This window comes from Callorhinchus milii, unplaced genomic scaffold (genome assembly GCF_018977255.1).
Source record: "Callorhinchus milii isolate IMCB2004 unplaced genomic scaffold, IMCB_Cmil_1.0 Scaffold20, whole genome shotgun sequence".
In the NCBI taxonomy this organism is placed as follows: Eukaryota; Metazoa; Chordata; class Chondrichthyes; order Chimaeriformes; family Callorhinchidae; genus Callorhinchus; species Callorhinchus milii.
This window is the reverse complement of record NW_024704761.1, coordinates 12,506,352-12,533,044: the sequence shown is the minus strand read 5'-3', so window position 1 is coordinate 12,533,044 and position 26,693 is coordinate 12,506,352. Positions and strand designations below refer to the sequence as shown.

The window sequence follows — 26,693 nt, the reverse complement described above, 5'->3', positions numbered from 1 at the left end:
ATCTTGTTGTTGTTGTTGTTGATCTGCAAGTTTACCCACTAACAGTTTAGCCCAGTTTACTGTGATCAATATATTTCTCATCCCATCAAAGTTTGCCATACTTAAATTTAAAACCTTGGTTTGGGACTCTGCCTTCTCCCCCTCAAATCCAATGTCAAATTCAATCATATTTTGATCACTATTTGCAAGATGTTCCCTTACTGTCAGATTGTTAAGTAGTTCTGGCTCATTACACATCACCAAATCCAGTGGCTTGTTCCCTTGTTGATTCTAAAACTTATTATTCCAAAAAACTGTCCTGAGTACATTATGGAAATGTGTTACCTTGATTACCCGAGGTATTCTGCTTCTCCCAGTCTATGTTAAAATTAAAATCTCCCATTATAACCACATGGCTTTTGCTACATGCTTCCCTGATCTCCGTATTTATAAATTTCCCCACTACATTACAACTCTCTGGAGGTCTGTAGACTACTCCCAACAGAATCTTATCTCCTTTGCTGTTCCTTAATTCTACCCAGAGTGTTTCCACGACCTGATCACCGTTACTGAAATATTTTGTTTCCACTGCTGTAATAGTGTTTTTTATCATTATTGCTATTCCTCCTTTCCCAATGTCCCTGTCTTTCCTAAAGGTCTTATAGCCTGGAATATTTAGCTCCTAGTCCTGCCCAGATTGTAACCAGGTCCCCTTAATGGCTGCTACATCATACCCTTTAAGCTGAATTTGTATTTCTAACTCACTTGTTTTATTTCTTATGCTATTGTGCATTTTTATACATAAACTTTATTTGTGTAACTGTCCCCAACATGTCTATATGCCCTGACAATGTATCAAAACCAATGATATTGCCAAAAAAAACAAGTAAAGCCTGGACCAAAACAGGATCTGATTTGTTTTATTATAATAGCAAAAACTATTTCATGATAATAGACCATATATCGAGATATAGTGAGTATACAGAGTTGAATGGCACAACATTGGAAACTATAGTGGAAAAAAACAAGGAAATCTTTGCCCGGCATGGCATACCAAAGGCGATAATTAGTGACAATGCGCCCCAATTTTCAAACAAGGAATACAAGACATTCACAAGACAGTGGGAAATAAACCCCAAAACAACTTCACCAGGGTATCCACAAAGCAATGGTCTGGTGGAACGGGAAATACAGACTATAAAGAAAATGTGGAAGAAAACAGACAACCCAAAGGCGGATAAGCACCTGCAATTCTGGCCTCCAGAAACACACCGAGAGACAATGAGGGACATCCACCAGCACAAATACTGATGTCAAGACGGTTAAGAGATTTGGTAATACAAGAAGAGAAAAAATTGAGACCATAGGTACAACACAATAGAAATGGAGGGAAACCACAAAGTGAACCAGGAAAGAAGAAAACTTTTACAAGAGGAGAGAGAATCTGGTTCAGGAAGAAAAACCTAAAAACAGAAGGTTGGACAGAAGGAGAAATTTGGAAGATAAAAACCCAAGATCATATTGGCCTAAAAGTGATAAAGGAAAAATGTATCGAAGAACATCATGGGAAATACACCAAAGAAGGAAGAGGAAGAAAAAGAAGAGCAAAAGGAAGATCTGAGGGTGCCAGAAACATCGAGAACCACCAGGTCAGGAAGAGCAGTAAAAACAACACAGAGATTAATTGAATAAGACGGACACACAAGGAAAAAAATAAGAAACCAAAAAGGGGAAGATGTTGGATGCTGATTAATAAATACGGACCAATTGACTAGGACCAATGGAAGGAGATCAGGAGGGAGAGGAAGCAGGAAGCAGAGAGAACTGAGTAGAGAGTGTTTTAGTATGACTGTTGGATTGTGTGGATTGGTCTCCACCAAAAATAAAAGTGTTCTACACATTGTTTATTGAGAACATGATAGCGACTGTTGATGATGTTGTACTGCAGTTTCCAATATTGCCACCTGCAGGAAGCAAAGGTCTTGTGGAGGACAAGTTTGCAGGGGTGTGGGGAGAGCGCGGGGGAATGGGATTGATTTAGAAACTCTTTTCAAAGAGCCAGCACAGATATGATGTGCTGTATAATTCTATGATCTTATTAGAAACATTGTTTTTATTTGGAGCCAAGACTGAATTATGTCTTCAGGAAAAGAAAAACAACAAGAACCATATTGCAATGTAATCAATATGCCAATTACAATGTCAGCCAGGGCTCTCCGAAAAAAAATACACAGACAGATTTGTGCTTCTGAACGTGAAGATCAAGTTGCCTGCAAAGTAATATAGTAATATATAATCCTTGTATTTGATATAGCACCTTATCATGTCTTTGAGACATCTTAAAGCACTTCACAACATATACTGTAAAGTGTAGTGACTGCATATTTTGTGGGCGAAACGTGGCAGCCAAATGTGCAAAATACACCAAACAGACAGTAACCATCCAGCTCCCAGCAGAAAGAGAGGAATACCTAGCAATGCCCTCTGAATAACCTGTCTTTTATCTTTTCCATCTATCATGTTTAAAATACCTGAACTAAGCAAAATAAGGCTTGTAACATTGCTTGGTTTGTAGAACTCTTGAGCTCATGGCAAAACGTTGCTTCAGTTGCCAATTGTATGTGCATCTCAATACCAAACAGTATACACAGTGCTATAAGAAACTTTGAAGTAATATCATGTCCATAACAGTTCAAAGCTATTCACAAAGTTTCTGTAAAAAATCAGTGACTGCGTATTTGTAGGCAAATTCAGCAGCCAATTTGTAGTGAGAAATATCCCCACAAGCAGCTATGAACTTAATGACCATTTTATCTGAAGATTGTTGATCACGACACGGGGAGAAACTCTCTTTCAATCAGCGTCTTAGGATCTTTAATGTCCATCTGTGGCGGTGGTGACGTCATGACCAGGGGAGGTCTGCCCCTTTAAATAGGTTCTGTAAGGGTTAGCAAGCAGTCTAGATGAGATTACAACAATGTATAGATCAGGGTTTAGCACATTTGGGGTTTTACTAATGAGGTGTTGTTCTGAGAGTTGTTATAGATGTGTTGGATTGTAGTGTTTGCTCCCGTTGTGTGTCTTGAATTTTTGTGTTCTTTATATGCAAGGAGGCCTAGGGTTGCTTGGTTATAATAAAGAAGGGGCAAGAGCCAGCATTGTAAGTGTTATAACTCAGACTTAATTTCATGCTTTAGGGTATCGTGAAATATACACTTGTGCATTTAAGTTAGTTAGTTGATATAACCGGGTGACTGGTTTGGTCCTCCTGACTCGAGAAGCCCTGACTCTAATCATTGAAGCGTTGGGTAACAACTACCAAGCTCTGTGACACACCTAAACAGGCAGGTGGGACCTCAGTTTGAATATCTCATCAGAGAGATAGCACCTCGTACAATGCAGCACTCCTCCCAACACTCTGGAGTGTCAACATGCAGTTGTGAAACTTTCAGTCTGGTTTAGATACATGGTGATAGTCTACATGTGTCAATGATACACGTGGGAACCCCAGAGACGGATTGTTGGAATTGAATGCATTCTCTCTCTCTCCCTGAAGGGGCACATCCTACTTATCCAATTCCAGGAAGTATTAGGCACAGGTTGGCAAAAGCCAAGGCTTGGGGAGCCCAGAGTGTGTGTTGGGGTAACTGTTAGAGTCTAAACAGCTAAAACCACACAGCTTGCCATTGAGAGCACTGTCTGGCTAGCTTTCCTGTTAGGGCTTTGGCCTCAGGGTTAACAGGAGCTGAGGGGGAGGATTCCCTGCCTCCAGTGACTGGTCGCCCTTCCAGGTCTTGCCAATGAGCCTGGCCGGGCTGTGCTATCATCAGCAGTGCTCTCGAATACTGCGGATCTGCCTAGCCCAGGAACCAAACTAGAGATTGGCACAGAAGGCTGGCTCGATTCTGACATTCCATTGCCAAACATGTCACCTAGGAGCCAGTTCAGCTCCAAGGAAACCCTGCTTACCTCTCCTCTAAGGAGGATAGTCACCACAATAGTCTGTGGTGTGTGTAGATATATGTGTGTGTGTGTGTCTGCGTTTGATTTTTAAAGCTTTATTTTGCTTGCCTTTTCTCTTTAGCTCTCACTAATCTTCTAGTATATGTAAGATGGATTTATCAGTAATTGATTCAACGACTGCCAGGATTTAGTGAGATTTACAATGAGTAAACCATTACGTCACAGTAGCTTCTCACACTGAGGGGTGACCTCTGTGACCCAAATATTCATATGAAATTTAGGAAGAAAATTGTCAGCATACTGAGAGTCAGGAGGGGGGGAAAGTGCAGCACCTGGCGAGAGCTTGTTTTTGTTTCTTATAATGTCAAAGTGTGGAAGTAAGGAGCAGAGAAGTGGCCACTCTCTCTTTTGTGCTCTCTCACTTGATTGCATTCCCTTTCCCTCACTTTTTCCTTCTCTCACTGTCTCACACTCTCACTCGTCCTTTCTCATCCTATCTTGCTGTCTCACTCTCTCTTGCTCAGATCCATTTTGTGTTTGCAATCTGACCCTTGTACTCTCCATTGTTATATAGAAGACGTAGGATTGGTGTGGATAGCCCTACTGAGAGCCGAGATTTACAAAACAACGAATGAGAGGAATGAAAGCGGAAACATGAGAGTGTGGGAGCGAATCCTTTAATGCCACCCGATATTTTACTGTTTATGTACCACGGTCTGGGAAATAAACTGCACATAAGTTCGCTTCCCAGGCACACAGAGAGAAGTGGTGATGTTCATCCTGTTTAACGTCACGCCACCATCGAGCCTACAATCCCAGGAGTTGACACCTGCTCAGGCTACATGTTGCACTTCTCCTAAGCCCGGTGTCTTCTAACAGGAAGCAGCAATGAACTGAGCCTCAGTCTGTGCAGAAAAAAAACAGCGGTGATTGAGCCTGGGCTACGCTGACGATCCATACAGATAGCTCTATGGGGTTAAGCGCAGTATTAGTGGGTAGCACCTCAACAGCTGCTGCTGTCAGCAACTTGCAAGTTGTCCCGTCTTCCCTTACCCTGCCTGGCGCCTGCTACACAGTCAGATTGCACTTTAAAATCAATGAACTTTACAGCACATTAGGCCATCCCAGAATACCTGTTAATGACTCTCTAAACACTCCACATTTAGTCCCAATGCCCTGCCCTATCTCCATATCCTTTTTCAAATATTTGTCGAATTTGCTTTTAAAAGCTAGTATCCATTCTGCTTCCGCCACATTCGGGTTGTGTTAAGAGTGTCACAGTCACACCTCTGGCGTGCTCACTTTCCTGCTTTTGGAACCGTAGAAACCTAGGACACAGTAGGAGGCCATTTAATCAATTCTATTTGTGTTAGCGTTTGATCTTCTAATGATTCCCAATTCCCTGTTCTTTCCCCCAGTCCTTCTAATATCCCCCATACCCACATCCCAATCCAAATCTCTTTTGAGGCTAAATTGTTCTTCTACAATAATTATGGAGGCAATATTCCAATGTTATAAGATAACCATGAATTGAGCAGGTGTCGTATCGAGAAACGTTTGTTATATTAAGGAATTTATCCACGTGCAACCAGAGATGACTCCCAGTGACTGAGGGAAAACAAACATTTCTGGCATAATTTATGTTAATCAATGTATTAGCTGGAAGTGTGTGTGAGGAGATACAGGCTTAGAGCTATCATTCCTCACATTTACTGCCTGGGTTCACAAGTGAATCCTTGGGCTAATGTACCAAAAAGAACCCCTAGAACCACCTCCTGTACAAGGAAACAGGACTAAACCACCTTCAGATCAGGAGAGAAAATTGTCCAAAAAAAAACTCAAGTCATCATTACATTTGCCAGAGCTAACTCACCTGTTCACTAACTTTGTATAATTGAGCACTGCATATCTACGAGGATAATCTGAAAAGCAAAAGCCCACTTTAGGTCACAGTCAGGCAAATCACACTAAGAGTTAATATGTGCATCAGAAATGTATTAACAGTTAAAGTGTGTAACAGCAACAACAAATGACATATGTATAGCACCTTTCATGTTGGAGGATGTAACAGCATGTGGAGCAATAGCAAATGCGTCATCACATGTAATATCAGAGTTTATGTGCATGAACTAATCACTAACTGTGCCCTTTGTGAATCAGAAGCTCGTGAAATCAAGCCTAATCAAGATTTTAAGATGAAGATCAAGATTTCACCAATCTAGGCTGGCGCACACTGGGGGAGGTGCCGGCCTCCAGATGAAACATTAAACCCGGGCCCTGTCTGCCCCATGGGATTATTGGAAAAGAATGTTTCTCCCAGCAATGCCCCAGATAACATTGGTCTTTCACTTCATGACTGTTAATGGGACATTGCTGAGTGCAAATTCGCTACCACGTTTGCCTACAAATACAGTCACTACACTTTACAGTAAAAACCTGTGATGCACTTTGTAGTCTCAACTACATGATAAGGCATTATATCAAATGGAAGGATTATTTTTATTTAAGACCTCCACACTGCTCTGCATCAAACAGCTTGCCTTTCTGATTACAACAAATGATTGAACACAATAAACCTCTTTTAGGGACAGGAAAAATCAGCCATGATACTGAACATTGCCCAGGCCCTGTCCGACTGGACAGGATCAGGGTTCAGCTGTGATGCTCTCATACTGGAATACTCTGTGGACACTCAGTAACAAGGTTGATTAATGGTCACTTTGGCAAAGTACAGGGGGTACCTACGATTCTATACCCCGTGCAAGCAAAAAGGAGTCAAATGCTTTTAGGAGAAAAGTGATGACAAGGTTAAACCAGCCTCAGCTACACATCAGTGTGGGGTGAAGGTATGAAGTGAGACTACGATGCAAGTGTCCATGTTGAGGCTGTCACGTTTACCTTAGCTTCTCTCCAAAGTCCAGCCCTTAAGGAGTTCATTGTGACAGAAAATAAATTACCTCTTTGATCCCCTGCAAAACAAAGTGTAAATTGAAAGTAAAACATCAAATTATAGCATCAAATTCAGGCGGCCTGATAATAGGGTAAAAAGGAACCTGTCACAGAACTCTCTCTTCCCCACATGGGACCAGGGAGAGCACGGGTGCGTGTTTCAGATTTTATTGGATTTAACTCAAATTTGGGATCTTTTAATGGAAAGAGTTAATTATTGGGCTTACAGTTTCATTCAAAAAATACTGTCCAAGAAAAAACAGAGCAACTTATTAACTCTGGGAAGATGCTACACCGTAAAGTCCATATTAAATGAACTGTTTGTGTGTGCGTCTGTGTGTGTGTGTGTGTATCTGGATATCTCAGCAATTCAACATTTTATATATTCTCTACATTAATCTGCACAAACTGATGACAGCTGTAACATTTCATATACTACACATCCAACTCTGAAGTTTTAGATTGACAAGACATAATAAGGAACCAATTTCACAGTTTCCATCTACAAGAATATTTTAAATAAATATCAAAACTTGTAGCTCTGCTATCTATATCTTTATTTTATGAAATGCAAACATAATCAAATTAAGAAATTTCAGAATGAAGATGTCACCAAGTCATGCCCACATGACATTTTGCCCTTTGTGCATTATAATGTTAGCTGGACACAATGATAGAAGAATGTTTACAATTACTCGCTAGATGGCATGTAGGATTTTTTTGAGTTCATATAACTAATATTTTCCTGTCCAATATCTATTATACGAATGATAATCTGAATAAATTAAGCTGTGGCAAGTTGTGTGTTTAATAAATTGAGATTGTTTAGTTGTTAGTTGGACAAGAAAATGTTAGTTACGTGAACTGAAAAAAATCCTAGAAAATAATATCTCAGGATACATTATATAGTTTAGCGACTGCCAGGATGGTGGAAGGCAAACTAGATCGACCTCAGCCTGTTTTCGCCAGCAAATTCTTCTGTTTTTATGTTCTTATGTTACCAGGATGTTGGCAAATAGGATATTTGAGATGTTTCTCTAGTTTGATGCTGATATTCATGGTGATCTGTAAGTTTATCAGCAGGAGATGGAGTTGGCAAATTGAATTCCCAGCTTTAACTATGCTGGCCAAGAAAAATCTGTGTGTGGGGGGGGTCTAGGGTTTCCGTTGTGGAGGGGTGGGTAAGGTGCCTGCTGTGGGAGAGGTAAGGTGCCCGCTGTGGGATGCGGGGCAGGGGGGTAAGATGCCTGCTGTGGGGGGTTTACATCAGTGAGACATCACAAAGAGCTTCACAGAATATACTGTAAAGTGTAGTGACTGTATATAGTGTGGGTGAAACACGCAATTCCCAATTGCGCACAGTGATGTTCCACAAACAGTTGTGGATTGAGTGACCAATTTTATTTAAGGGATTATTACCCAGGAAAAGTGATCCGCCAGTCGACTAACAATTGGGTTCTTACTAACTGCTCAGTAAACAGAGGCGTATGTAGTAAGGAAACTTGCCCATGGCTTCCCCAAGCCTAGGAATCAAACCCAGGTCTCTCACTTGCGAGGCGAGTGTCTCACCCCTGAGCTACAGGACTACACAAGCCAAAGCACAAGTCCATTACCTTCCTGGTGACACGGCAGGGGTCTGCTTCTGCACATCGCCCATCGAGGCGCCATTAACTTGTTCTGAGAACCTGTTAGAGAATCAGTCTTCAGAATCTTGTCTCACAAAAACATGCAGCCACACCCCCTCACACACTTTCCCCCCACACCATACTCCACCCCCACACTCTCCCCCCACACCATACTCCAACCAACCCCCCCACACTCTCCCCACACACCATACTCCCCCCCACACTCTCCCCCCACACCATACTCGCCCCCCCCCCCCCCACTCCCACCCCCACCACCCCCAGTTCATCCACAGAACACAGACAGGCCATCAAATTGAATGGTGGGCAGACAGACAGACAGACTGACTGACAACAACAACAACAAAATGACATTTATAAAGCGCCTTTCACGTCGGGAGGACGTCCCAAAACGCTAAACAGTCAGGTGTCGGGGTCCGAGCATGGGGGAGGGAAGTAGGGGGGAGGGGGGAGGGAAGGCAGAGAGGTGGGACGGAGACCAAAGGCACGGTCGAAGAGAAGATGGGGTGACTTACGTTGGTTGAACCTTGTTGCAGAATCTACGCCGCAGGATAATTGCCAGAGTGCTGATGACCATGATAGTGGTGCACATGATGCCACCCCATTACCAACCAAATCACAACTAAAATTTGCAACTCATAGCAGCAGCTACAAAGCCAACGATTGCCTGACCCTCCAGCGACCAGCGGCACCAGGGAAAGCACAGGCTTATTTTTGTCAAGCTTAGCGATCCAATAAGACCGATTAAGATAAGATGTAATGAAGGACAGAGGGTTATACATCTGCCAAGGCCCTGAGTCAATAATTATTACACAACAGGGAAGAAATGAGTGGAGGATACAGAGATTGGGGATGGTGCAGTGTTAATTCACCTCCAAGGTACAAATTTCAAACAGAAACTTTATAATAATAATAATAATAATAATCCTTTTACGTCTTCTCGACGTCTCAAAGTGCTTCACAGAATATGCTGTGAGGTGAATTGACTATGTTTGTGGGCAAAACGCAGCAGCCAATTGCGCACAACAGGGTCTGTCCCACAAACAGTCGTGGATTGAAAATGACCAATTTATTATTGTTTTGTTATAGAAATCAGATTGACACAAAGGGTTACAAAGCATCGGTTTAAAGATGGGATTCAGAATAATCTGTGGGATCTAATGAGTTACCAGAGAACTGACAACTCGGCTAAGTTAGCTGAGACCTCTGAGATTTTGTGTGAAACAGAACTGCTTTTACGTCTGTGCTGTTTGGCTGGAATTTTTACAGAGACGTCTCCCCGCCTGCCCCACAGCACACAGGGTCTCAACAATCTCATCACTTTACAGTATATTCGGTGAAGCGCTTTGGGACATCTCGAAAACGTGAAAAGCGCTATATCAAATGCGAAGATTATTATTATTATTATTATTATTATTATTATTATCACAGAAAAGGTCTCAAAATGCTTCATTGGTAATTACCATTAAATGTCCTCGCTCTATTTGCAGCCAAAGGTGGCAGCCGTTTGCATAGTAAGATGTCATAAACAGCCATGGAATCATAGAATTATACAGCACGGAACGAGGCCATTCGGCCCATCGTGTCTCTCGGCTCTTTGAAAAGAGCTTCCCATTCATCCCCACTCCCCCGCTCTCTCCCCATAGCCCTGATCAACCTACTCCGCACTCTCCCCATAGCACTGATCAACCCCACTCCCACCTCTCTCTCCCCATAGCCCTGATCAACCCCACTCCCCCCGCGCTCTCCCCGTAGCCCAAATCAAACCCACTCCACCGCTCTCTCCCCATGGCCCTGATCAACCCCACTCCCATTCTCTCTACCCATAGCCCTAATCAACCTGACTCACCCGCTCTCTCGCCATAGCCCTGATCAACACCACTCCCATTCTCTCTCCCCATAGCCCTGATCAACCCCACTCCCCCCGCTCTCTCCTAATAGCCATAATTAAACCCACTCTCCCGCTCTCTCCCCATAACACTGATCAACACCACTCCCCGCGCTCTCCCCATAGCCATGACCAAGCACACTCCCCCCGCTCTCTCCCCATAGCCCTGATCAACAACACTCCCCCCACACTCTCCCCATTGCCCTGACCCACACCACTCCCCGGTTTCTCCCCATAACCCTTATCAACCTGACTCCCCCGCTCTATCCCCTTAGCCCTGATCAATCGCACTCCCCGCGCTCGCTCCCCATAGCCCTGATCAACCCCACTCCCACGCACTCTCCCCATAAACCTGATCAACCCCACTCCCCCGCTCTCTCCCCATAGCCCGAATCAACCCCACTCACATTCTCTCACCATAGCCCTGATCAAACCCACTCCCACGCTCTCTCCCCATAGCCCTGATCAATCCCACTCCCACGCGCGCTCCCCATAGCCCTGATCAACCCCACTCCCCCACTCTCTACCCATAGCCGTGATCAACCCCACAGCCCCCCTCTCTCCCCATAGCCCTGATCAACCCTACACCCCCGCTCTCTCCCCATAGCCCTGACCAATCCCACTCCCCCGCTCCCTCCCCATAGCCCTGATCAACCTACTCCGCGCTCTCCCCATATCCCTGATCAAACCCACTCCCCCGCTCTCTCCCCATAGCCGTGATCAACCGCACTCCTGGCTCTCTCCCCATAGCCCTGATCAACCCCACAGCCCCCCTCTCTCCCCATAGCCCTGATCAACCCTACACGCCCGCTCTCTCCCCATAGCCCTGATCAACCGCACTCCCCTCACTGTCTCCCCATAGACCGAATCAACCCCATTCCCCTACTCTCTCCCCATAGCCCTGATCAACCCCAATCCCCCGCTCTCTCCCCATAGCCCTGATCAACCCCACTCCCCTACTCTCTCCCCATAGCCCTGATCAACCCCACTCCCCCACTCTCTCCCCAAAGCCCTGATCAACCCCACTCACCCCATTCTCTCCCCATAGACCGAATCAACCCCACGCCCCCGCTCTCTCCCCAGAGCCCTGATCAATCCCACTCCCCCGTTCTCTCCCCATAGCCCTGATCAACCTACTCCGCGCTCTCCCCATAGCCCTGATCAACCCCACTCCCCCGCTCTCTCTCCATAGCCCCGATCAACCCCAGTCCCCCGCTCTCTCCCCATAGCCCTGATCAACCCCAGTACCAACTCTCTCTCCCCATAGCCCTGATCAACCCCAGTCCCACCTCTCTCTCCCCATAGCCCTGATCAACCCCACTCGCACCTCTCTCTCTCCATAGCCCTGATCAACCCCACTCCCCTGCGCTCTCCCCATAGCCCTGATCAACCCCTCTCCCCACTCTCTCCCCATAGCCTGAATCAACCCCACTCCCCCGCTCTCTCTCCAAAGCCCTGATCAACCCCACTCACACCATTCTCTCCCCATAGACCGAATCAACCCCACGCCACCGCTCTCGCCCCATAGCCCTGATCAACCCCACTTCTCCGCTCTCTCCCCAAAGCCCTGATCAACCCCACTCCCCCGTTCTCTCCCCATAGCCCTGACCAAGCGCACTCCCCCCGCTCTCTCCCCATAGCCCGAATCAACCCCACTCCCCCGCGCTCTCCCCATAGCCCTGATCAACACCACTCCCCGGCTCTCTCCTCATAGCCCGAATCAACCCCACTCACCCGCTCGCTCCCCATAGCCCTAATTAACCCCACACCCCTGCGCTTTCCCCATAGCCCTGATCAACACCACTCCCCGGTTTCTCACCATAGCCCTAATCAACCCAACTCCCCCGCTCTCTCCCCATAAACCTGATCAACCCCACTCCCCCGCTCTCTCCCCATAAACCTGATCAACCCCACACACCCACTTTCTCCCCATAGCCCTGATCAACCCCACTCCCCCGCTCTCTCCCCATAGCCCGAATCAACCCCACTCACACGTTCTCTCCCCATAGCCCTGATCAAGCGCACTCCCCCCGCTCCCTCCCCATAGCCCTAATTAACCCCACTCCCCCGCGCTCTCCCCATAGCCCTAATTAACCCCACACCCCCGCGCTCTCCCCATAGCCCTGATCAACACCACTCCCCTGCTCTCTCCCCATAACCCTGATCAACCCCTCTCCCCCGTTGTCTCCCCATAGCCCTGATCAACCCCACACCCCCGCTCTCTCCCCATAGCGCTGATCAACCCGACTCCTCCGCTTTATCCCCATAGCCCTGATCAATCCCACTCACACGCGCTCTCCCCATAGCCCTGATAAACCCCACTCCCCCCACTCTCTCTCCATTGCCCTGATCAACCCCATTCCCCCGCTCTCTCCCCATAGCCCTGTTCAAACCCCACTCCCCGCGCTCTCTCCCCATAGCCCTGATCAACCCCACTCCACCAGCCTTTCAGACAATGCATTCCAGATCCCAACAACTCACTGTGAAACCATTTCTCCTCCCCTCGCCTCTGTTTCTTTTAACAACTATTTTAAATCGGTGTCCTCTGGTTACTGACCCACCCTCCAGTGGGAATGGTTTCTCCTTGTTCCCCCTATCGAATCCCCTCATCATTTTGAAAACTTCTGTTAAGTCTCCTCTTAACCTTCTCTGCTCCCAGGAGAATAATCCTCGCTTCTCTCGCCTCCCTGATAACTGAGGTCCCTCATTCCTGGTACCATCCTGGTCAATCTCCATTGCACCCTCTCCAATGCCTTGAGATCCTTCATAAAGTGTGGGGTCCAGAACTGAGCACAGTCTCTCGCTGAGGTCTAACCAGTGTTTTATCTAAAGGTTCATCATAACCTCCTGATTTGTGTATTCTATGCCCTATTTATAAAGCCCTGTGTCCCGGATGCTTTTTTAACAGCTCTATCTGCCTGTCCGGCCACCTTCAAACATTTACTATATGACCCCCAGGTCTCTCTGTCCCTTCACCCCCTGTAAGATTGTCCCATCAGCGTATATTGCCTCTCCTCATTCTTCCTCTCAAAATGCATCACTTTGCATTTCTCCACATTAAACTTCATCTGCCGCGTGTCGGCCCACGTTACCAGTCTGACTGTGTCCTCTTACAGTCTATTACTGTCCTCCTCACTGTTTACTAGTTTTCCTAACTTAGTGTCATCTGCAAACTTGGAAATTGTCCTCCCTATACCCAAGTCCAGGTCATTTATATAGATCACAAACAACAGTGGTCCCAATACCGACCCCGGGGGGACACCACCGCACTTCCCTCCAGTTAGAAAAACAACTGTTCACCACTCTCTGCTTTCTGCCTCCCTGACAGTTCTGTATCCGCTGCTACTGTCCCTTTAATACCGGGGGCTTCCATTTTGCTACAAGTCTCTTATGTGGCACTTTATCAAACGCTTTTGAAAATCCATATAAACTACATCAATGCACGACCTTCACCCACCCTCTCCGTTACTTCATCAAAAAACTATCAGGTTTGTTAGACACAATTTGCCTTTAACAAATCCATGTTGTCTGTCCTTTATTAACCCATATTTTTCTAAGTGAAAATTAATTTTGCCCCGGATTATAATCTTCAGAAGTTTCCCCGTTACTGACGTTAGGCTGACTGGCCTGTAGCTCCCGGGTTTATCCTTCTGCCCCTTTTTGTACAGGGGAGCAACGTTTGCAACCCTCCAGTCCTCTGGCACCAACCCCGGTGTCCAAGGAGGATTGAAAGATTGTGGTCAGAGTCTCCGTTATTTCCACCCTTAATTCCCTCAGTAACCTAGGATGCATCCCGGACCGGGTGACTTACCTACCTTGAGCACCGTCAACCTTTTTAGTGCCTCCTCTAAGTTTATTCTTATCTTATCCAGTTTCTCTACCCTCTTCTCCGATACTGTGGCATTGGCTGCATCCTCTTCTTTTGTGAAGACAGATGCAAAGTACTGCATCAGTACGTCAGCCGTGCCCTCTGCCTCCACAAGAAGATTTCCTCATTGGTCCCTACTTGGTCCCACCCTACCTTTGACTAACCTTTTATTCTTTATATGCTTATAAAATACCTTAGGGTTCCCTTTTATGTTACCCACTAATCTTTTTGCCCCTCTTATTTCCTTTTACAGTTCTCCTTTGTACTTTCTATATTCTGTTTGATTATCTTCTGCATTTTGGACCTGACATTTGTCATAAACCTCCTTTTTCTGTTTTATTTTAATCCCAATTTCCTTATTCACCCAGAGAGGTTTGGATGCCCTCCTTTCCCCTTTGTGGGAATGTATTTATTCTGTCCCCGAACTATCTCCTCCTTGAAGGCTTCCCATCGCTCACTCGCTGTTTTATCTGCCAATCTTTCTTTCCAGTCCACCTTGGCTAGGTCCCTCATTGAACTCATTGAAATTAGCCTTTTCCAGTTGAGTATCTTTACCTTTGTCCCTTTCCATTAGTACTGTAAAGCTAATGATGTTGTGATCACTGTTGTCCAGATGCTCTCCTTCTGAAACCTGCCCCACTTCATTCCCCAGAACTAGATCCAGCTCTGCTTCCTTCCTGGTGGGGCTGGAAACAAACTGATCCAGAAAGTTATCCTGCACACAATTCAGGAATCCTTCCCCCTCCTTGCCCTCTACACTGTTATTTCGCCAGTCTATGTTAGAATAATTAGAGTCCTCCATTATCACTACTCTGTTGGTTTTGCATCTTTCTGAAATCGCTTGCAGATTTGCTCATCTATCTCCTTCCCACTATTTGGTGATCTATAGTACACACCGAACAGAGTAACAGCTTATTTTTTGCTCCTTAACTCTAACCAAATAGATTCTGTTTGTGGGGCCTCTAACACAGCATCCCTTTCCAGTGTCTTTAACCAATATTGCCACCACCCCCCGACCTACTTGTTTCCTTCCCTATCCCTCCTGAAAAAATTGTAGCCAGGAATATTCAGCTCCCATTCCTGCCCTTGTTTGAGCCAGGTCTCTGTTATTGCCATAACCCCATGTGGCAACTTGAGCCGCAGCTCACCAATCATATTTGTCATACTCTGGGCATTTACCCACATGCACTCCAAGACTGACTGAGTCTGTTCTGCATTTCTCCCCTGAATGACCGGTTAATCTGCAGGATTGTTGACCAGGAGGATTTCACAATGAAACAGCAGCAGTTAACAATGTTTCTATGGTAAGTAAAATTGTGTGTTATATTTATGATTTTTGCTAAAAGTGTCTTAATCTGAAGCACAGTATTCCACTCTACTATTGCTTTGAAGGTGAGATGTTCTGTGTATACAAGTACAAATTCCTGTTTCGATTGTTGTACAAAACATTATAGATTATATTCATTTCACATTGTAATTGCCTCTCCTGTAGTTCGTGTTACACTTAATGCCAGTATTAGGCTTAATGTAGAAAAAACAAAAGGCGTTTTGCAAGTATCAATGTTCCATTCCAAGAATAGCAATGTTTATACAACTCGGTTAGTGACCTCCCAGGAGATATAAATGTTTAGAGTAATGTGCGACTTAGCCACTGGGGAACTGGTTTCTCTGATGTTTCTTTGTGATGGAAGGTCTTGGGAGCTGTTGGTGTGATTCTGTGGAGGAGCAGCAACAGCCTCTCACCCACTGTCTGCACCTACACCCCTACCCTCGACTACACACATCCTGGCTCGACTCACACCCACTGCCTGTCCTCCTGATGTGAAAGGTGCTATACAAGTGTAATCTGTTGTTGTACTTGCCCACTCTACTTAATTTTCACATACACCTCAGGTGCACGTTGTTGTGATGAATCTGTTGGGAGCTGTTGGTGTGAACAGCTGTTGGTCTGGATTCACACACCTTATCTGTACACACTTTTGTTTGCCCATCCGAGTGTCTGACACACACATGCGGAAACCCATCATCTGCTTAAGAGTCACCAAACCCAAAATTCCCCAAATCTCACCTACACATGGAAATCCCAGAGATAGATTGTTGGAATGGGGAGATAGATTGCTCCCTGGGGGGATGCCCCCTGTTTACCTAATTTCAGAAAGTTTTCGGCGCAGGTTGGCAAGAGCCAAGCCTTGGGGGGGAATGCAGAGTGTGCGTTGGGGTAACTGCTGGAGTCTAACCAGCTAAAACCACATAACTTGCTATTGATCTTGCTGTCTGGCAAGTTTTCCAGCTCGATTCGCCCTACCCATTAGGGCTTTGGCTGCAGGTTAATAGGAGCTGAGGGGGAGGATTCTCTGCCCCCAGTGCCATCAGCAGTGAGTGCCCTGGAATACTGCAGACCCACCGGCTCAGGAACCCGACTGGAGACCAGCACAGAGGGCCGACTCCATCCGGGTACTCTGTGGCGAGGATGTCACCTCGGGGCCCACTCAGCTCGAAGAAGACCTGCTGGGAGGTACAGGCCTTAGGACACACACCCACAGACTGTAGTCACACACACCACTGTAAACACACACCCACAGACTGTAGTCACACACACAACACACACAGACTGTAGTCACCCACACACACAGACTGTACACACACACACACAGACTGTAGTCACGCACACACACAGACTGTACACACACACACACACACACAGACTGTAGTCACACACAACACACACAGACTGTAGTCACACACACACACTGTACACACACACACAGACTGTAGTCACACACACAACACACACAGACTGTAGTCACCCACACACACAGACTGTACACACACACACACAGACTGTAGTCACACACAACACACACAGACTGTAGTCACACACACACACTGTACACACACACACAGACTGTAGTCACACACACAACACACACAGACTGTAGTCACACACACACACACTGTACACACACACACACACACACAGGCTGTACGCACACACACACAGACTGTAGTCACGCACACACACAGACTGTACACACACACACACACACAGACTGTAGTCACACACAACACACACAGACTGTAGTCACGCACACACACAGACTGTACACACACACACACACACACACTGTACACACACACACACACACACAGACTGTACACACACACACACAGACTGTAGTCACGCACACACACAGACTGTACACACACACACACACACACAGACTGTAGTCACACACAACACACACAGACTGTAGTCACACACACACACTGTACACACACACACAGACTGTAGTCACACACACAACACACACAGACTGTAGTCACACACACACACACTGTACGCACACACACACACACACACACACAGACTGTACACACACACACACTGCTCCCTCCTCTCCTCTGGATTAAGCTCCGGGAGCGCCTCCGCGCGGGGAGCAAGTGATCAGCTCCCTTCACCGGGAGGGTGGGCCCGGACCCCCGGTCCCCCCGGACCCCCCCGGTCCCCCCGGTCCCCCCCCCGGACCCCCCCGGACCCCCGGTCCTGGTCCCGGTTATCTGACGGAGGTGGAGATGGAGGAAGCCGCGGGGCGGAGTGAGCAGCGGCGCCCGGACCCGGGACAGTATCTCTCCGACACGGACCGCGACATCATCCGACAAACCTGGAGCCGCGTCTTCAGCTGCTGTGAGGATGTGGGAGTCCGAGTCCTCATCAGGTACAGGCGGCCCGGGGGCCGGACAGGCGGCCCGGGGGCCGGACAGGCGGCCCGGGGGCCGGACAGTCGGCCCAGGAGCCGCCAATGGCGGGGAGGGAGCGGCTCCAGGCGGCTCGGACTGAGGTGGGGATGAGAGGGAGGGTTTGGGTCCAGAGACATGTAAACAGCCACAGGGACCGATAGTATAACATCATCCTCTACCTGGAGCAGCCAGAGAGGGACAGTGAGTGTGACAGTGAGTGTGACAAGCAGTGTGACAGTGAGTGTGACAAGCAGTGTGACAGTGAGTGTGACAAGCAGTGTGACAAGCAGTGTGACAGTGAGTGTGACAGTGAGTGTGTCAGTGAGTGTGACAGGCTGTGTGACAGTGAGTGTGACAGGCAGTGTGACAGGCAGTGTGACAGTGAGTTTGACAGTGAGTGTGACAGTGAGTGTGTCAGTGAGTGTGACAGTGAGTGTGACAGGCTGTGTGACAGTGAGTGTGTCAGTGAGTGACAGGCAGTGTGACATGCAGCATGACACTGAGTGTGACAGGCAGTGTGACAGTGAGTGTGACAGGCAGCATGACACTGAGTGTGACAGGCAGTGTGACAGTGAGTGTGACAGGCAGTGTGACAGGCAGTGTGACATGCAGCATGACACTGAGTGTGACAGGCTGTGAGTGTGACAGTGAGTGTGACAGTGAGTGTGACAGGCTGTGAGTGTGACAGTGAGTTTGACAGTGAGTGTGACAGGCAGTGTGACAGTGAGTGTGACAGTGAGTGTGACAGTGAGTGTGACAGGCAGTGTGTCAGTGAGTGTGTCAGTGAGTGTGACAGGCAGTGTGACTGCAGCGAGACAGTGAGTATGACAGTGAGTGTGACAGGCAGTGTGTCAGTGAGTGTGATAGGCAGTGTGACAGTGAGTTTGACAGTGAGTGTGACAGGCAGCGTGACACTGAGTGTGACAGGTAGTGTGGCAGCGAGTGAGGATAATATTGATTGTAAATGGAGCTCCAGCCCGCAGTCCCTCCGTCTTGCCCCCTCCCTGTGGAGCTCCAGCCCGCAGTCCCTCCGTCTTGCCCCCTCCCTGTGGAGCTCCAGCCCGCAGTCCCTCCGTCTTGCCCCTCCCTATGGAGCTCCAGCCCGCAGTCCCTCCGTCTTGCCCCCTCCCTGTGGAGCTCCAGCCCGCAGTCCCTCCGTCTTGCCCCCTCCCTGTGGAGCTCCAGCCCGCAGTCCCTCCGTCTTGCCCCCTCCCTGTGGAGCTCCAGCCCGCAGTCCCTCCGTCTTGCCCCCTCCCTCGCCTCCTTCAAGACCCATCTCAAGATCCTCCTCTTCGACTGTGCTTTCGATGGCCCTATTTCCCGCACTGCCCTCCCCCACTCCGATCCCCAGCTCAGGTCCGAAATTCTGTCCAGCGCCTCCCGACGTGAAGGACGCTTTACACCAGGTCATTTTGTCGTCGTCGTTCAAATCTCTTCACAGTTTCACCCTATCCAACCTCCATGACCTCCTTCAACCCCAACTGACCCGGCACTCCCTCCACTCAGCAAACATGAGGCTGTTTCATGTCCCTTCCCTGTCCACTGCACCATCTGTGGGCCGCTTTCAGCCAATCCAGCCCTGCATCCCAGTGTCCCTCCAACTTACCTCCTACTTCACCTCAGCCAAGGTCTATCTCAAGATGCCCGTCTTTGCTTGTGCTTTTAGTCATCTTTCCCCTCCCCCACTGCCCTTGGGCTTCTACCCGGTTGGTGGGGAGGGTTAGCCAGCAGTGCTAAGCACTTTGAGACGTCCTCCCAACGTGAAAGTAAATGTGAACTGTATTGTAACTATGCACACGTGTTGATGTCAGAGGTTGGGTGATGCTTGTCTCTGGGACCCAGTTGCTGTGTGGGGGATGAAGGCCTCCTGTGTTCAGGGTGTGTAAGTCCCCAACCTCATCGTTTCTCTGCTTCTCAGATTTTTCAGCAAGTTCCCCTCAGCCAAACAATACTTCAGCCAGTTTCGGCATCTGCAGGAGCCACAAGAAATGCAGCACAGCAGCCAGCTCCGGCAGCATGCTCGCAGGGTCATGGGCGCCATTAACAGTGTGGTGGAGAAGCTGGGCGATCCCGAGCAGGTACGCTCTGTCCTGGCGTTGGTGGGCCGAGCCCACGCCATCAAGCACAAAGTGGATCCTATGTATTTCCAGGTGAGGAAACTCGAGACCCTCATCTTCAAAATCATGAGCCTTGGCACTTGTGACAGCGCAGGTACCAGCGTTGGTCCACACTTATTGATCCTCACACATGATTGGGTGTAACTATCTTACCATTGTTAACGAAATAGCCAGTCATGTTGGTGACATGAGGTGATATAGAAGAATAACAACAACAAAATGCATTTATATAGCACCTTTCATGTCAGGAGGATGTCCAATGGCACTGGGCAGCCAATAGTTTGCACCTGAGTTGGTGGTTGAATTCAAGAGTGGGTGGGGGCAGGTGGGATGAGGGAAGGAAGATGACTGAAGGCACAGTCAAAGAGGAAAGTCTTGAGAACGATCTTAAAGGAAGCAACAGAAACAGTGAGGCAGAGGGGCTCCAGGATGGAGTTCCAGAAGGTGGTGGTAGAAAGGCTGAAGGCTCGACCAGTGATTGTAGGGAGGACAAGCGAGGACATGGAGCACACAGAGTTGGCACGTGATGGAAGCGTCTCAGCTTAGGGGAGAGGTAGTGCTGAATGTGGGCAATATTGCGAACAATGTGGGATTTTAAAAAACAGAATATGAGAGTTGAAGAAGACACGAGACAATGGGAAAGGTAAGAATGAAAACAGGCGACAACAGAACCATGATTGGTAGAGCTAAGAGGAGAGGTGATGGAAACAATAAAGTGGTCAACAGTGTCGAAAGCGGCAGAGCAATTGTGAAGGAAAAGGAAGCAGAGACAGCCCTGGTCACAGATGGACAAAATGTCATTGACTAGAGCAGTCTCTACTATAAGCAGCCCAAGAAACCAGAATGGAGGGCCTCATGTAGGGAGTACCTGGAGAGGAAACAGCACAGCTGAGAAGCAATAACTCGTTACAGAACCTTCGAAAAAAAAGGGAAGTTGGCAATGGGATGATAGGGAACAGAGATGGGTCGAGGGAAGGCTTTTTGAGGGTAGGGGTGTTGACAGCTGTTTTTAAGGAGTGGAAACTGTGCTGGTGGATAGAGAGTGGTTGATAATGTCGGTTGTTGTCAATAATTGGATTAAAAATTCACTCCAGTCCTGGAGTCCAGCTCACCAGTTTGTGCCAGGAGGTGAGTGAATCCCACACAACCATTCCAGCTCCATATAGAAGATATGGCCATATTTCTGAATGTACCTGCAGGTGGGTTAGCAAGTGACACATTCCTTACCAGACACATCAAATTCTAACTTTCATTTGACTTCCTTTTTCTGCTCTTGACTACAGTGTTGTGATTTTTTTTATTCTCAAGCCTATCTTTGTTTCCCCTTTTATCTAATTCTTCCTCCCTAGTTATTAAGCGGCGTTATTCTGGAGGTCTTTGTGGAAGATTACGCGGAATACTTCACCACTGAAGCTCAGAGCGCTTGGAGTCAGTTAATGGCTCTGATTTGCGTGCAGGTGTTAGCGGCTTACACAGAGCTGGGCTGGGCACAGAACTCGTCTGTCTGAGCTGAAGGATGTGATCCTCAGATCCACCAAAGAAGACATTAGGCAGCACTCCATAACACTTTCGGGAAAGGAGACCTGGGACACAAATCTGTGGACGCGCATAAATGTCACCAGAGATGCTCTGAGCCGAAACTGTGATCGTGTGATGGAATCAGAGACACAAATGTGACTGATTTGTTATTTGTTTCTACGAATCAGTATTTATTCTATAGTATATTACAGTGTTTGCTAAAATATACCACTACATGATGTCAGTATTGAATACTGAACTATAATCATTATAATTTAACACATTTATAAGTTATTAAATCCTATTTTCATCCGATGCTCCTCTCTGCCAATCACATCCCAACCTGGGCAGAGGTGCGGAGTGAAATGGTGCATTCCAGTTAGAATGAGTCTCTTGACATTCAGTGTGTTTGTTTGTGTGTGCGAGACATTCAGTGAGTGAATGAGCCTCACAATAGCTGTGATCAATTCCCCCCCACTTGGTGCTTGATGTTTCTAATGTGAGTAAACCTCATATGTTTTTTATAAAACAGAACATTTAATGCTCTTGATTGAACTTCAAGGCGACAAATCCCTTTTAATAATATTTCTGTAAAACTGTTAAATCAAACTAAAATACTCCCAGCCTTGCTGGTGTTTTGATTTGTTCCAGTTTCTAATTGTGTTTTTTGCTCATGGTAAAGGCCCAGAGATGCCAACCTACAGGACCTCAATAAATTTTTCCAACATGTTTTTCATCTCTTACTTGCACTCCTCTGAACACCTGAAACATCCAAATCCTGTTATTTAAATATCTCTTTTAAATATTCCGCAAGTTTAACCGGAAATCTTTGTCGAAATTGCAACAGAAACCTTCTGAGGACATTCCTGTCATGTGTGCTACAGCTTGAGCAAATGTTTCAATATACTTCTTAAACATGCTTCATCAATACTTCACTCCATACCCATTTATGTATGCACAGACAGACACTCCCATATATATTTATAAACACATGTATACACACATCTAATATGTACACACATCTACACATACACAAATGTTCACATATATATATAAGCACAAGTACCACATGTGAACACAAAAAATATGCACATATACACACACAAACACATTTTTTTTTGTTTTTCTGTTCTGGATGTTGAGGGTGAATTCTGCACATGGGTGTTTCTGATCCATCTCCAAACTCTTCAGTTTGTTGTTTTCTTTAGAAAATGTTTTAAACTTGGTGCCTTGATGAGAAAGTGTTTGATGATTCTTTACAAGAAGAACAGTCAACAACAACAATTTGTATTTACATAATTACATAAAAAATGCTAGATTAAAAAAGACCAAGGCCATTCTAGTTCACCTTCCACCTTCCTATTCAGAGGTTCACTATTCACTTACTGAAATAGTGTTTGAGTAGATTCATTCATTCTGAATTTAACCTTTTCAATCGCAGGCCGTGGCCTCTGGGTTTACTATTCAGGACAAGTTGAAACAGCCCGTCATGATCTATATTGTTTGGTCCCTTTAGAATCTTAAAGACAGCAATCATGTCGCCTCTCAATCTTCTCTTTTTCAGCGTGAACATGCCAAATTTGCTCCTCATAGTCCAGTCCCTCCATTCCCTCAATTATTTTAGTTGCCCTCCTCTGTATCTTCTCGATTTCTCCAATGTCCTTTTTGTACTGCGGCGACCAGAACTGTGCACAGTCTCTAAGTACAGTGTTATCGATGGTTTATACAGTGGCAGGAATACCCCACTATTTTGGCTGCAATTGATCTTTTGATATATCCCAACATTTGGTTTGTTTTACTCACTGCCACAGCATTGTTGGGAGAGTTTCAGTTTATTGTTAATCAGGAACCGCAGGTCTTTTCATTTTCCACATATATTATTTTCCTTCCGTTGAAATAATTGTCCCTTCTAGGATTTTTTATCCCACGGGAAGAATTTTACATTTCTCCACATTGAATTTCATCTGCCACCGATCTGCCCAATTCCCAAGTATAGCGCCCCTCACCAGAGTAGTGTCCCAGTGCCAGCAGAGCATGTGGGTGATACCGGTTCCTTGTGTAGAAAAAAGTAATGTTGAAGGGCTTGGGCAAAGAGCAGGGCAATGGCATTAGAACAGAAAGCTCCAAGAGGGAGTCAGCATGGCACAGTCCATGAGTCTTCTCTTCTGCTGGATTCTATGTTGCTTGGATACTATGAGACAACTCCACCCTTGGCACTTTCTCACCAGACACCTTTAATTGTCTTTCTAAATGTGATTTGTGGGGGCTTTGTTCTCAAATAAACTTCACCCGTGAATTTGTGGAATCTGACATTTTGGTCTGAATATTTACATATCTATACAAAATTATACTGCTCTTGCACACACTTGAACCCGTGTTTACAACAGTCAGTTTTTTGATGGACAGAGGTGGACAGACAGAGGCGGATGGCTCAGTGATAGAGATGGCGGTAGTCGCTCAGGGTTGGAATCCTGGTTAAGCCTTTTTTTGTCTTTGAATCCTGTAAAAGCCCACCAGCTTTCTCTCCCCTGGCACTACCCAGATCAGATTACACCCAACAATATAAATACCAGATTAAGGCTTCAAAGAGTTGAAGTTAAAAAAATCTATTAAATTTCAAATTTTCTTTTGTCTTGAAAAGTACAATAAAGTACAATTGACAATTATTGCTGGAATTTGCCTCGTAATCAGGACAACTAGGTCACTGTTCTGAATGAGTCAGCCTGTAATATCAGTGTCATCCTTGACCAGTTGGTTAAGGTTAAGCATCTGCTTCTGAGAATTTAGTGAGATTTCTGGTCACAGCTAGTGAGAGATATGTAATAAAGTGTTTCCTCAAACCTGGTTGAAAGCATTTAAACAACACAAAATGGTAAAGTTGGCTTTGCAGCAATGAGACAATAAAAAGGCGAGAACGCCTGCCTGGTAGAATGGGATCACTATGCCCGCACGTTACTGAAAAGCCCAGCAGTGTTTGTGGCAGCGAAGGATACCCAACCCCACACGAGAATGTGGTTGATTCTGATGGGTATTATGTTTCAGCAGTGTAACCTGATTGAGTAAAATGGGGGTTACCTAAATACCAAGACATTCAAACCTAGTATAGTAGTATAAACGCACAGTTCAGTTCCTGCACCTACTGGATCCATGGGCACTATGTGTCGATCACTCTGCTCTCCCACCATATAAACCACGGCAGTGATGTCAGCAGCCAGAGAGCCAGCACACTCCACAGCCAAATGGCTTTCAGCAGCACTAACATGTGCTGGCCAGAACACCCAACAATATATTGGTTCACAATAAAAAGCATTTGCACCAAATCTGTGTTTCTTGTGCTTTGTTCTACTAGCAGCGGAGGTAATGCACTGGGAGTGACAGTGTTTCACTGTGGCTGGTCACTCTGGGGGTGACAGCGTTTCACTGTGGCTGGTCACTCTGGGGGTGACAGCGTTTCACTGTGGCTGGTCACTCTGGGGGTGACAGCGTTTCACTGTGGCTGGTCACTCTGGGGGTTACAGCGTTTCACTGTGGCTGGTCACTCTGCGGGTGACAGCGTTTCACTGTGGCTGGTCACTCTGCGGGTGACAGCGTTTCACTGTGGCTGATCACTCTGCGGGTGACAGCGTTTCACTGTGGCTGGTCACTCTGCGGGTGACAGCGTTTCACGTTGGCTGGTCACTCTGCGGGTGACAGCGTTTCACTGTGGCTGGTCACTCTGGGAGTGACAGCAGTGACAAATGTGCACGGACAACTTGTGAAAGCAGCTCTGCAGTACAAACAAGGCACAAGACAATTTACTGACAAGAGAGCAACGGATATTTGTAACGTAATTTCAAAAACATTTCAAATGTGCAATAAAGATTTTTGCATTGTACACCAGTAATCTTAACCCACCTGAATGTAGGAAATAAACAGACATCACTCACCTAGTACCACTTGGGGTCTCTTTCCCACCCCCCAATCTCCTGTAGCCTTTGGAATCATATTACTTATTGAAGCATTGAAGTATATTGTACCAAACCAATTACTGCCCTGGCTGAAATCAGTTAACTTAACAGAACAAACTGATGTTCCACTGCACAAACTTGGTGTCAGGGACATGACTGATGTCTGCCTAGGTCTTGTAGGCAAAGCGGGTTTAGAATGGACCTGATTTTGTTTCAGCCTACAAGTAAAATTGCCAGGTACAGAGACATTCTGTGGAAATGCTTAGTTTATTCTTGCTGCCCACTAGCCCGGCTTCTAGTGCCCTCTGGTCTCTTCCATTCTTCAAGGCTTAGCTGATTTGAAGATCAGGGTAATTCAAACAACCCAATCTCAGCAATTACAATCAAATGCAACTGGCATATTTCTTACATGGCAGCTCCAGTCCAGTGTGTATAGTTGTGTTTTTCACTGCTGGAGGTGAGTGACGACCATCTACCATGTCGTATTCTGCATACTGGGCCTCCCCATGTATCACAGCTAGTCCCAGCCTCAGCCTCTCTGCGTAGGACTGTGCCCTAAAATGGAAAAAAAAATTGTCGAGGTGAAAACAATTCTTATGTGAACTTCAAGCTGAAAACAGCTTAAAGCGTGTCAGTCAGTCACACTCTTGCTTCTGGTTTAGGAAGCTGTGGGTTCAAACCCCATACTGGGTATTACGCTCACAGTGATACTGGGGCGCGCTGCTGCATTGTTGGAGATGCCGACCTTTGGATGTCTGAGGGGCCTGTCTCCCTGATCAGGTTAACGTTAAAGATCCCAGGGTACTACTTGAAAAGAGAAGGGAGTTTCCATAAATCTCCAAATAAAATTGGTTATTTATTTCACAGCTGTTTGTGGGGCATTGCCGTGTGGAAATTGGCTGCCACGTTGGCCTTTATATTTGATAGCAATTTGAGACATTTTGATGGAAGAATTACTGGCTCAAAGGATTCTTAAATTCACCAATGATTACAAAAGACTCAAATATTGCGTGTGAAGCTGCTGTTGAGCAGTGTGTGAAGCACACGGCAATAAACAGGCTTGATTACTTCTGGAACTTTCAA

At 46.4% G+C, this 26,693-nt stretch overlaps 1 protein-coding gene and 1 long non-coding RNA gene across 3 annotated transcripts; one reads left to right on the top strand and one right to left on the bottom strand.

The window, feature by feature from the left end:
• Positions 1–4,610: 4,610 nt before the first annotated feature.
• LOC103190851 lies at positions 4,611–18,002 on the bottom strand. 2 transcript variants are annotated; one of them, XR_006085628.1, is made up of 5 exons: positions 17,953–18,002; positions 8,505–8,576; positions 6,841–6,911; positions 5,816–5,864; positions 4,611–4,847 (listed from the first exon to the last, which is right to left on the bottom strand). It is a non-coding gene; the product is annotated as an uncharacterized LOC103190851 (long non-coding RNA). The 2 variants fall into 2 exon arrangements; XR_489197.2 differs by lacking the exon at positions 17,953–18,002 and having other exon boundaries at positions 8,505–8,647.
• Positions 17,857–22,393, top strand: cygb2 (cytoglobin 2). The gene is made up of 3 exons (XM_007885080.2): positions 17,857–18,006; positions 19,947–20,178; positions 21,495–22,393. Exons 1-3 carry the CDS (start codon positions 17,864–17,866, stop codon positions 21,651–21,653), a joined length of 534 nt encoding a protein of 177 aa, XP_007883271.1. The 5' UTR covers positions 17,857–17,863; the 3' UTR covers positions 21,654–22,393.
• The last annotated feature ends 4,300 nt before the right edge of the window (positions 22,394–26,693 follow it).